The sequence below is a fragment of the Octopus sinensis genome, linkage group LG27, assembly GCF_006345805.1.
Source record: "Octopus sinensis linkage group LG27, ASM634580v1, whole genome shotgun sequence".
NCBI classification, from domain to species: domain Eukaryota; kingdom Metazoa; phylum Mollusca; class Cephalopoda; order Octopoda; family Octopodidae; genus Octopus; species Octopus sinensis.
In genome coordinates this window covers 13,902,215-13,914,714 of record NC_043023.1, presented here as the reverse complement: position 1 = coordinate 13,914,714, position 12,500 = coordinate 13,902,215, and the positions used below count along the sequence as shown (strand labels likewise).

General features: G+C 42.8%; 2 protein-coding genes across 2 annotated transcripts in view; both read right to left on the bottom strand.

Moving 5' to 3' along the window:
• The window catches only part of LOC115225307 (palmitoyltransferase ZDHHC17), a 61,284-nt gene extending 60,913 nt beyond the window's left edge, over nt 1–371 (bottom strand). Inside the window, exon 1 of the mRNA XM_029796253.2 lies at nt 204–371. Within this exon, the coding sequence (XP_029652113.1) occupies nt 204–206 (3 nt within the window). The 5' untranslated portion in view covers nt 207–371. The remainder of the gene's footprint in view (nt 1–203) is intronic.
• Nucleotides 372–4,107: 3,736 nt separating this feature from the next.
• LOC115225213 overlaps nt 4,108–12,500 on the bottom strand; it is a 25,025-nt gene continuing 16,632 nt past the window's right edge. Inside the window, exons 8-9 of the mRNA XM_036514126.1 lie at nt 5,378–5,529; nt 4,108–4,364 (exon numbers count right to left, since the gene is read on the bottom strand). Of these exons, the coding sequence (XP_036370019.1) occupies nt 4,214–4,364; nt 5,378–5,529 (303 nt within the window). The 3' untranslated portion in view covers nt 4,108–4,213. The remainder of the gene's footprint in view (nt 4,365–5,377; nt 5,530–12,500) is intronic.

Genomic DNA, 12,500 nt, shown 5'->3' with positions numbered 1-12,500 from the left:
ACACACACACTCACACCTTCACATCCCTAGACATAAACCCACCAACACACACACACACACACACACACAGATATATCCCATAGGACACAGATACCCCTGCACCCCGTCCTCTGGCCCAACACATACATATACACATATATATAACAAAAGGACCCAGAGGCCCTCCTTCTCCTTCTCCTTCTCCTTCTCCTCCTTCTGCTCACCATATCTCCGTCTCCGTCTCCGTCTCCTGCTTCTTCTTCTTCTTCTTCTTCTTCTCCTTCTTCTGCAAAGTAATGCTGCTACGTCTCATAACCGAAGACCCAGAGAAAAGCCATTCTTTGAGCGAAGAGTTACACAAAACGGAGGTGCGTTTAGTCGCCTGGCACGGAAACCTCGTGATTAACATTTACAGAGTTATTTCCCCTTGAAGAATTTTATTTTATTCTTATCTCTTATTTTATTATCTTTATTTTTTTAGTTTTTTTTCTCTAATTTATTGTTTGTTCTTAATTATTTCTTAATTATTTTCTTGGCATTTTTTAAAAATTTTATTCTTATCTCTTATTTTATTATCTTTATTTTTTTAGTTTTTTTCTCTAATTTATTGTTTGTTCTTAATTATTTCTTAATTATTTTCTTGGCATTTTTTTTTTATTTTATTCTTATCTCTTATTTTATTATCTTTATTTTTTTAGTTTTTTTCTCTAATTTATTGTTTGTTCTTAATTATTTCTTAATTATTTTCTTGGCATTTTTTTTTAATTTTATTCTTATCTCTTATTTTATTATCTTTATTTTTTTAGTTTTTTTCTCTAATTTATTGTTTGTTCTTAATTATTTCTTAATTATTTTCTTGGCATTTTTTTTTTATTTTATTCTTATCTCTTATTTTATTATCTTTATTTTTTTAGTTTTTTTCTCTAATTTATTGTTTGTTCTTAATTATTTCTTAATTATTTTCTTGGCATTTTTTTAAAATTTTATTCTCTTTTTTTACTCTTTTACTTGTTTCGGACAACATTTGGCTGCGGCCTTGCTGGAGCACTGCCTTTTAGTCGCGAGCAAATCGACTCCACCCCCAAGGACTTATCCTTTGTAAGCCTAGTACTTATTCTATCGGTCTCTTTTTGCTGAACCGCTAAGTGACGAGGACGTAAATACACTAGCATCGGTTGTCAAGCAATGCTAAGGGGACAAACACAGACACACAAACACACACACACACACATATACATATATATACGAATCTCATAGATATATACACATATCCAAAACGACAGCCTGCTCTAGCAAGCAATGAAAATATGCAAAAATAGCAAGTAAAAAGTTGGTTATAGGCATAATCTTTTACTTGTTTCAGTCATTTGACTGTGGCCATGCTGGAGCACCACCTTTTAGTCGAGCAAATCGACCCCCAAGGACTTATTCTTTGTAAGCCTAGTACATATTCTATCAGTCTTTTTAGCCGAACCGCTAGGTTATGTGGACGTAAACACACCAACATCAGTTGTCAAGCGATGTTGGGGGAACAAACACAGACACACAAACACACACACTCACACACATACATACATACATACATTTATATATATATATATATATATATATATTCATATATATATTCATACATATATTCATATTATATATACATATATATATTCATATATATATACATATATATATACATATATATACACATATATATATATATATATATACATATATATATACATATATATGACGGGCTTCTTTCAGTTTCCATCTACCAAATCCACTCACAAAGCTTTGGTCGACCCGAGGCTATAGTAGAAGACACTTGCCCAAGGTGCCATACAGTGGGACTGAACCTGGAACCATGTGGTTGGTAAGCAAGCTACTTACCACACAGCCACTCCTGCGCCTCTTTATATCTTTCTTCCACCCCTCATTAATGTTTTTTCACATGCCACCAGCACCAGTGCCAGTAAGGCAATACAGGTGACAATCACATTCGAATGGTGCCTCTTACGTGCCACCGGCACAGAGCCAGATAGCTGCTCTGGCAACGATCATACATGGATGGTGCACTTAGTGCTCCACTAGCACGGATGCCAGTCATCAAATTTGATTTCGATTTCGATTTTGATTTCACTTGCTTCAACAGGTCTTCGCAAGAAGAGTTTGATTTCCAATGAAGAAAATATACACATAAGTGGGCTGGTTACACCCCTGGCATAGGCCACGATCAACCCTTCGAAATATATCCCTAAGAGTGGTTTGGATTTTGGCTCTACCTTCTAGCATGCCAGGTATCCTATGATGGCTACATCTTATGTGTTTAAATGTACATTGTATTTTATATGAATAATATATAGTCTATTGACTAATTTTTCTATATGCTAGGCCACTGGCAGTAAAAATTTCTAAAATCTTTATTACCCTGATATTATTAATTATATATATATATATATATCAAAATAAGCAACAAAAATGACTCCGGTAATTTGGTACGATCGTTTCGTATGATTTGAAAAATTTTTGTATTAACCCTTTAGTATTTAAACCGGCCAAAATAGTTAATCTGTTTTATGTTCAAACTGATCAGATCCAGGCTCTCACACTTACCCTACAATGTTATTCTACATTAAGTAATTACACCATCAAGATCTTTGAAGATATGAGATAATGCACGATTAATTCAAATAAATGGGAATCAATAGGCATTATGTCTGATTGAATAATCTGAACACTAAAGGGTTAATGGAAAACCTCTATAATTGGCTGATACATACATACACTCATCATCTTAAAACTGTTGTAATACTTACAACTTTAATAAAATGATGTAGTACGAAACGATCGTACCAAATTACCGGAGTCATTCTTGTTGCTTATTTTGATTATAATCACCCCACGGATTTTTATGGATAACACCATACAAAATTCTGGTACATCTAAATTAAGTACTATATTCATTTGAATCTAAATTTTTGCTGAACTTATATATATATCTGTAAATGTAATATGTGACAATTATTTGGTAGCCAAAATAAAACTCTGAGTTTCGGATGCCAAGGTGGAAATCCACACCGCCATCTCTTCAGTTATCCAGCCATCGGAAAAATGCTATGAAAAATGACCGTTATACCTGGTGGCCAGTATGAGGCCCGAACCCACAACATTTTTCCAATGGCTGGACAACTGAAGAGATGGCGGTATGGATTTCCACCTCGGCATCCGAAACTCGGAGTTTTACCATGGCTACCGAATAATTGTCACATATTACATTTACAGATAAATTCCTCTATTTACATAATATTGAGGTCTCTTTCTTTCTTTTGTTGTCTTACCGTTTTATCAATATATATATCCAGTCCACTTATGCATACCTTTCCTTCATTGGACACAAAACTCTACTTGTGAAGACCTGTTGAGGCAAGTGAAATCAAAATCAAATTCGATCAAGATCAGTGGAAATTGTAGTTGTGATACCAGTACCAGTGGCACGTAAACGAACCATCCAAATGTGGCCGTTGCCAGCCCCACCCCGACTGGCCCCTGTGCCAGTGGCACGTAAAAAGCACCCATTACACTCACAGAGTGGTTGGTGTTAGGAAGGACATCTAGCTGTAGAAACACTGCCAGATCAACGTCCGCTTTCCTTGCTAGCATGGGTTGGACGGTTCAACTGGGGTCTGGGAAGCCAGAAGGCTGCACCAGGCTCCAGTTTGATCTGGCAATGCTTCTACGGCTGGATGCCCTTCCTAATGCCAACCACTCCGTGAGTGTAGTGGATGCTTTTTACATGCCACCAGCACAGGTGCCAGACAAGGCTGGCAAACGGCCACGATCAGATGGTGCTTTTTACGTGCCACCGGCACGAGTCCAGTCGGGGCGGCGCTGGCAACGGCCATGTTCGGATGGTTCTCTTATATAATGCAAAACTAGGCTGGCCACTTTGAAACCTTAAATACAGGTACAACTCATTTTCACCAGGTGAGCACACTGGGACAACATGAAATAAAGTGTTTTACTTAAAGAAACAATGCACGGCCGCGAATTGAACTTATGTCCTTGCATTCATGAGACAAACACCCTAACCCACTGAGCCACGAAATAACCACACAAAGAAAATAATGCCATTATATCATGCTTGCTTTAATATTTTATTCCTTTACAAAGTCCAGGTAAAAATCATAATTGTTTTTTTTCCGGCAAGGAACTGACGTCATCTGCTGATGGGATTGGTAAATTAATGTCCGGAGGTAGCAGAGGTGGCCGTAGCAGGAGTAACAGCAGCACCGTTCTTCTGCAAGAGTTGTGTGTAAAGCATTTGTTTCTTGAATTTGTTCCATTTTGAAGAATTGTGGTAATTCTTGCAGAGTTCCTCATCGGATGGGATTCTGGAAGATGAAGGAATGAAGAAATTAAATGGACGGACGGACGGACAGAAAGATAGATAGAGATAGATAGATAGATAGATGGATAGATAGATAGATTGATAGATAGATAGATAGATAGATAGATAGATAAGTTTCTTTATTGGCCACACAGGGCTGCACACAGACGGGACAAGTTACAAGGTAGAGCTTTTCTTTTGGGGATAAAAAAGGGGGTTTGGTTTTCGATCAAAAGGGATCATAAAAGGAAAGAAAGAGGAAAGCAAAAAAAAAAGGGGGGAGGGATTAAAAAATTTTTTAATCAATCAATAGGGATCATTATCACAGAAATGTCAATATAAAAGTGTAAAGGAGAGGACAGGTGAGGTTTACCCGTGGAAAGAAAAGCCTACGGAAAAGACCACAGATAGATAAGTTTCTTTATTGGCCACACAGGGCTGCACACAGATGGGACAAGTTACAAGGTAGAGCTTTTCTTTTGGGGGATGAAAAAAACAAAAACAAAAGAAACAAAAAAAGGGGTGGCATAGGTTTTCGATCAAGAGGGTTCGTAAAAGGGAAGAAAAGAACAAAAAAAAAAGATAGATAGATAGATAGATAGGTAGATAGATAGATAGATAGATAGATAGATAGATAGATAGATAGATAGGTAGGTAGATAGATAGATAGATAGATTGATAGAAAGATAGACAGACAGACAGACAGACAGACAGGCAGGCAGACACAGACAGATAGCTAGACAGACAAACAGACATACAGACAGGCAGAAACACAGATAGATAGATAGATAGATGGATAGACAGATAGACGGATCAATGCAAATAGATAGATAGATAGATAGATAGATAGATTAGATAGATACATAGATAGAGAAGATAGATAGATAGAGCAACAGAATGGTAGAATAACAGAATGATATAATGTTAGTGTGGTAGAGTGACAGAATGGTAGAATAACGGAATGATAGAATGAGAGAATGGTAGGATAATAGAATGGTGATTCAATATTAATCTTACTTTGGTTTTTTGTATTTCTGTAGAAACTTCTGGATACAGTTTCCCTCACTGAAGGCAAAGGTGTTCCTTGTGGAAAAACGGAGGACACGGACTCCGTCGCTCTTCATGGAGACTCCAGATACTCGGTCTTCTTGTTCTAGCACCGAAAGATCCTAGGTTTGGAAAAGAGAGGGAAAGAGAGAGCAGGATGGAGGGAGAGATTAGGGATGCTGAGGTGAAGGTGGATGAAGAGGGATTTGGGATGCTGTGGATGAGGAGGGATTTTGGATTTTACTTCAGCTATGATGATGATGATGATGATGACAATGACGGTGGTGGTGGTGGTGGTGGTGGTGGTGGTAGTGATGATGGTGATGATTATGATGACGACAACGACGATGACAATGATGATGACAATAAAGTGGTTGTGGTGGTGGTAGTGGATAGTGGTGGTAGACAGTGGTGGTTGACAGTGGTGGTTGACAGTGGTGGTGATGGTGGTGGTTTTGGTGGTAGTAGTGATGGTGATGATGATGATGATGATGATGAGGATGATGAGGATGACAATAAAGTGGTTGTGGTGGTGGTAGTGGATAGTGGTGGTAGACAGTGGTGGTTGACAGTGGTGGTGAGACAGTGGTGGTGGTGGTGGTGGTTTTTTGGTGGTAGTAGTGATGGTGATGATGATGATGATGATGATGAGGATGATGAGGATGACAATAATGGTTGTGTTGGTGGTAGTGGATAGTGGTGGTAGACAGTGGTGGTTGACAGTGGTGGTTGACAGTGGTGGTGGTGGTGGTTGGTTTGGTGGTAGTAGTGATGGTGATGATGATGATGATGATGATGAGGATGATGAGGATGACAATAAAGTGGTTGTGGTGGTGGTAGTGGATAGTGGTGGTAGACAGTGGTGTAGACAGTGGTGGTGACAGTGGTGGTGGTGGTGGTGGTTTTGGTGGTAGTAGTGATGGTGATGATGATGATGATGATGATGAGGATGATGAGGATGACAATAAAGTGGTTGTGGTGGTGGTAGTGGATAGTGGTGGTAGACAGTGGTGGTTGACAGTGGTGGTTGACAGTGGTGGTGGTTGTGTGGTTTTGGTGTAGTAGTGATGGTGATGATGATGATGATGATGATGAGGATGATGATGACAATAAAGTGTTGTGGTGGTGGTAGTGGATAGTGTGGTAGACAGTGGTGGTTGACAGTGGTGGTTGACAGTGGTGGTGGTGGTGGTGGTTTTGGTGGTATAGTGATGGTGATGATGATGATGATGATGATGAGGATGATGAGGATGACAATAAAGTGGTTGTGGTGGTGGTAGTGGATAGTGGTGGTAGACAGTGGTGGTAGACAGTGGTGGTTGACAGTGGTGGTGGTGGTGGTGGTTTTGGTGGTAGTAAGGTGATGGTGATGATGATGATGATGATGATGAGGATGATGAGGATGACAATAAAGTGGTTGTGGTGGTGGTAGTGGATAGTGGTGGTAGACATGGTGGTTGACAGTGGTGGTTGACAGTGGTGGTGTTGGTGGTGGTTTTGGTGGTAGTAGTGATGGTGATGATGATGATGATGATGATGATGATGAGGATGACAATAAAGTGGTGTGTGTGGTGGTAGTGGATAGTGGTGGTAGACAGTTGGTGGTTGACAGTGGTGGTTGACAGTGGTGGTGGTGGTGGTGGTTTTGGTGGTAGTAGTGATGGTGATGATGATGATGATGATGATGAGGATGATGAGGATGACAATAAAGTGGTTGTGGTGGTGGTAGTGGATAGTGGTGGTAGACAGTGGTGGTAGACAGTGGTGGTTGACAGTGGTGGTGGTGGTGGTGTTTTGGTGGTAGTAGTGATGGTGATGATGAGATGATGATGATGAGGATGATGAGGATGACAATAAAGTGGTTGTGGTGGTGGTAGTGGATATTGGTGGTAGACAGTGGTGGTTGACAGTGGTGGTTGACAGTGGTGGTGGTGGTGGTTTTGGTGGTGGTAGTAGTGATGGTGATGATGATGATGATGATGATGAGGATGATGAGGATGACATAAAGTGGTTGTGGTGGTGGTAGTGGATAGTGGTGGTAGACAGTGGTGGTTGACATGGTGGTTGACAATGGTGGTGGTGGTGGTGGTTTTGGTGGTAGTAGTGATGGTGATGATGATGATGATGATGATGAGGATGATGAGGATGACAATAAAGTGGTTGTGGTGGTGGTAGTGATAGTGGTGGTAGACAGTGGTGGTAGACAGTGGTGGTTGACAGTGGTGGTGTGGTGTGGTGGTTTTGGTGTGGTAGTAGTGATGGTGATGATGATGATGATGATGAGGATGATGAGGATGACAATAAAGTGGTTGTGGTGTTGGTAGTGGATAGTGGTGGTAGACAGTGGTGGTTGACAGTGGTGGTTGACAGTGGTGTGGTGGTGGTGGTTTTGGTGGTAGTAGTGATGGTGGATGATGATGATGATGATGATGAGAATGATGAGGATGACAATAAAGTGGTTGTGGTGGTGGTAGTGGATAGTGGTGGTAGACAGTGGTGGTTGACAGTGGTGGTTGACAGTGGTGGTGGTGGTGGTGGTTTTGGTGGTAGTAGTGATGGTGATGATGATGATGATGATGATGAGGATGATGAGGATGACAATAAGTGGTTGTGGTGGTGTAGTGGATAGTGGTGGTAGACAGTGGTGGTAGACAGTGGTGGTTGACAGTGGTGGTGGTGGTGGTGGTTTTGGTGGTAGTAGTGATGGTGATGATGATGATGATGATGATGAGGATGATGAGGATGACAATAAAGTGGTTGTGGTGGTGGTAGTGGATAGTTGTGGTACAGTGGTGGTTGACAGTGGTGGTTGACAGTGGTGGTGGTGGTGGTGGTTTTGGTGGTAGTAGTGATGGTGATGATGATGATGATGATGATATGAGGATGATGAGGATGACAATAAAGTGGTTGTTGTGGTGGTAGTGTGGATAGTGGTGGTAGACAGTGGTGGTTGACAGTGGTGGTTGACAGTGGTGTGTGGTGGTGGTTTTGGTGGTAGTAGTGATGGTGATGTTGATAGGATGATGATGAGGATGATGAGGATGACAATAAAGTGGTTGTGGTGGTGGTAGTGGATAGTGGTGGTAGACAGTGGTGGTAGACAGTGGTGGTTGACAGTGGTGGTGGTGGTGGTGGTTTTGGTGGTAGTAGTGATGGTGATGATGATGATGATGATGATGAGGATGATGAGGATGACAATAAAGTGGTTTGTTGGTGGTGAGTGTGGATAGTGGTGGTAGACAGTGGTGGTTGACAGTGGTGGTTGACAGTGGTGGTGGTGGTGGTTTTGGTGGTAGTAGTGATGGTGATGATGATGATGATGATGATGAGGATGATGAGGATGACAATAAAGTGGTTGTGGTGGTGGTAGTGGATAGTGGTGGTAGACAGTGGTGGTTGACAGTGGTGGTTGACAATGGTGGTGGTGGTGGTGGTTTTGGTGGTAGTAGTGATGGTGATGATGATGATGATATGAGAGAGGATGATTGAGGATGACAATAAAGTGTTGTGTGGTGGTAGTGGATAGTGGTGGTAGACAGTGGTGGTAGACAGTGGTGGTTGACAGTGGTGGTGGTGGTGGTGTTTTGGTGTAGTAGTGATGGTGATGATTGATGATGATGATGAGGATGATGAGGATGACAATAAAGTGGTTTTGGTGGTGTGGTAGTGGATAGTGGTGGTAGACAGTGGTGGTTGACAGTGGTGGTTGACGTGTGGTGGTGGTGGTGGTTTTGGTGGTAGTAGTGATGGTGATGATGATGATGATGATGATGAGGATGACAATAAGTGGTTGTGGTGGTTGTGTGTATAGTGGTTGTAGACATGGTGGTAGACAGTGGTGGTAGACAGTGGTGGTTGACAGTGTTGGTGGTGGTGTGGTGGTTTGTGTGTGTAGTAGGATGGTGATGATGATGATGATGATGATGAGGATGATGAGGATGACAATAAAGTGGTTGTTGTGGTGGGTGGTGTAGTGGATAGTGGTGGTAGACAGTGGTGGTTGACAGTGGTGGTTGACAGTGGTGGTGGTGGTGGTTTTGGTGGTAGTAGTGATGGTGATGATGATGATGATGATGATGAGGGGATGATGAGGATGACATAAAGTGGTTGTGGTGGTGGTAGTGGATAGTTGGTGGTAGACAGTGGTGGTTGACAGTGGTGGTTGACAATGGTGTGGTGGTGGTGGTTTTGGTGGTAGTAGTGATGGTGATGATGATGATGATGATGATGAGGATGATGAGGATGACAATAAAGTGGTTGTGGTGGTGGTAGTGGATAGTGGTGGTAGACAGTGGTGGTGACAGTGGTGGTTGACAGTGGTGGTGGTGGTGGTGGTTTTGGTGGTAGTAGTGATGGTGATGATGATGATGATGATGATGAGGATGATGAGGATGACAATAAAGTGGTTGTGGTGGTGGTAGTGGATAGTGGTGGTAGACAGTGGTGGTAGACAGTGGTGGTTGACAGTGGTGGTGGTGGTGGTGGTTTTGGTGGTAGTAGTGATGGTGATGATGATGATGATGATGATGAGGATGATGAGGATGACAATAAAGTGGTTGTGGTGGTGGTAGTGGATAGTGGTGGTAGACAGTGGTGGTTGACAGTGGTGGTTGACAGTGGTGGTGGTGGTGGTGGTTTTGGTGGTAGTAGTGATGGTGATGATGATGATGATGATGATGAGGATGATGAGGATGACAATAAAGTGGTTGTGGTGGTGGTAGTGGATAGTGGTGGTAGACAGTGGTGGTTGACAGTGGTGGTTGACAATGGTGGTGGTGGTGGTGGTTTTGGTGGTAGTAGTGATGGTGATGATGATGATGATGATGATGAGGATGATGAGGATGACAATAAAGTGGTTGTGGTGGTGTAGTGGATAGTGGTGGTAGACAGTGGTGGTAGACAGTGGTGGTTGACAGTGGTGGTGGTGGTGGTGGTTTTGGTGGTAGTAGTGGATGGTGATGATGATGATGATGATGTGAGGATGATGAGGATGACAATAAAGTGGTTGTGGTGGTGGTAGTGGATAGTGGTGGTAGACAGTGGTGGTTGACAGTGGTGGTTGACAGTGGTGGTGGTTGGTGGTGGTTTTGGTGGTAGTAGTGATGGTGATGATGATGATGATGATGATGAGGATGATGAGGATGACAATAAAGTGGTTGTGGTGGTGGTAGTGGATAGTGGTGGTAGACAGTGGTGGTTGACAGTGGTGGTTGACAGTGGTGGTGGTGGTGGTGGTTTTGGTGGTAGTAGTGATGGTGATGATGATGATGATGATGATGAGGATGATGAGGATGACAATAAAGTGGTTGTGGTGGTGGTAGTGGATAGTGGTGGTAGACAGTGGTGGTAGACAGTGGTGGTTGACAGTGGTGGTGGTGGTGGTGGTTTTGGTGGTAGTAGTGATGGTGATGATGATGATGATGATGATGAGGATGATGAGGATGACAATAAAGTGGTTGTGGTGGTGGTAGTGGATAGTGGTGGTAGACAGTGGTGGTTGACAGTGGTGGTTGACAGTGGTGGTGGTGGTGGTGTTTTGGTGGTAGTGATTGGTGATGATGATGATGATGATGATGATGAGGATGATGAGGATGACAATAAAGTGGTGTTGGTGGTGGTAGTGGATAGTGGTGGTAGACAGTGGTGGTTGACAGTGGTGGTTGACAGTGGTGGTGGTGGTGGTGGTTTTGGTGGTAGTAGTGATGGTGATGATGATGATGATGATGATGGATGATGAGGATGACAATAAAGTGTTGTGGTGGTGGGGTGGTAGTGGATAGTGGTGGTAGACAGTTGTGGTTGACAGTGGTGGTTGACAGTGGTGGTGGTGGTGGTGGTTTTGGTGGTTGTAGAGTGTGTGATGGTGATGATGATGATGATGATGATGAGGATGATGAGGATGACAATAAAGTGTTGTGTGTGGTGAGGTGGTAGTGGAAGTGGGTGGTAGACAGTGGTGGTTGACAGTGGTGGTTGACAGTTGGTGGTGGTGGTGGTGGTGGTGGTTTTGGTGGTAGTAGTGATGTGATGATGATGATGATGATGATGATGATGAGTGATGATGAGATGACAATAAAGTGGTTGTGGTTGGTGTGTAGTGGATAGTGGTGGTAGACAGTGGTGGTAGACAGTGGTGTGTTGACAGTGTGTGGTGGTTTTGGTGGTTGGTTTTGGTGGTAGTAGTGATGGTGATGATGATGATGATGATGATGAGGATGATGAGGATGACAATAAAGTGGTGGTGGTGGTGGTAGTGGATAGTGGTGGTAGACAGTGGTGGTTGACAGTGGTGGTTGACAGTGGTGGTGGTGGTGGTGGTTTTGGTGGTAGTAGTGTGATGGTGTGATGATGATGATGATGATGATGAGGATGATGAGGATGACAATAAAGTGTGTGGGTGTGTGGTGGTGGTAGTGGATAGTGGTGGTAGACAGTGGTGGTTGACAGTGGTGGTTGACAGTGGTGGTGGTGGTGGTGGTTTTGGTGGTAGTAGTGATGGTGATGATGATGATGATTGATGATGAGGATGATGAGGATGACAATAAAGTGGTTGTGGTGGTGGTAGTGGATAGTGGTGGTAGACAGTGGTGGTAGACAGTGGTGGTTGACAGTGGTGGTGGTGGTGGTGGTGGTTTTGGGTTGGAGTAGTGATGGTGATGATGATTGATGATGATGATGAGGATGATGAGGATGACAATAAAGTGGTTGTGGTGGTGGTAGTGGTAGTGTGATAGTGGGTAGACAGTGGTGGTGACAGTGGTGGTTGACAGTGGTGGTGGTGGTGGTTTTTGGTGGTAGTAGTGATGGTGATGATGATGATGATGATGATGATGAGGATGATGAGGATGACAATAAAGTGGTTGTGGTGGTGGTGGTAGTGGATAGTGGTGGTAGACAGTGGTGGTTGACAGTGGTGGTTGACAATGGTGGTGGTGGTGGTGGTGGTTTTGGTGGTAGTAGTAGTGATGGTGATGATGATGATGATGATGATGAGGATGATGAGGATGACAATAAAGTGGTTGTGGTGGTGGTAGTGGATAGTGGTGGTAGACAGTGGTGGTAGACAGTGGTGGTTGACAGTGGTGGTGTGGTG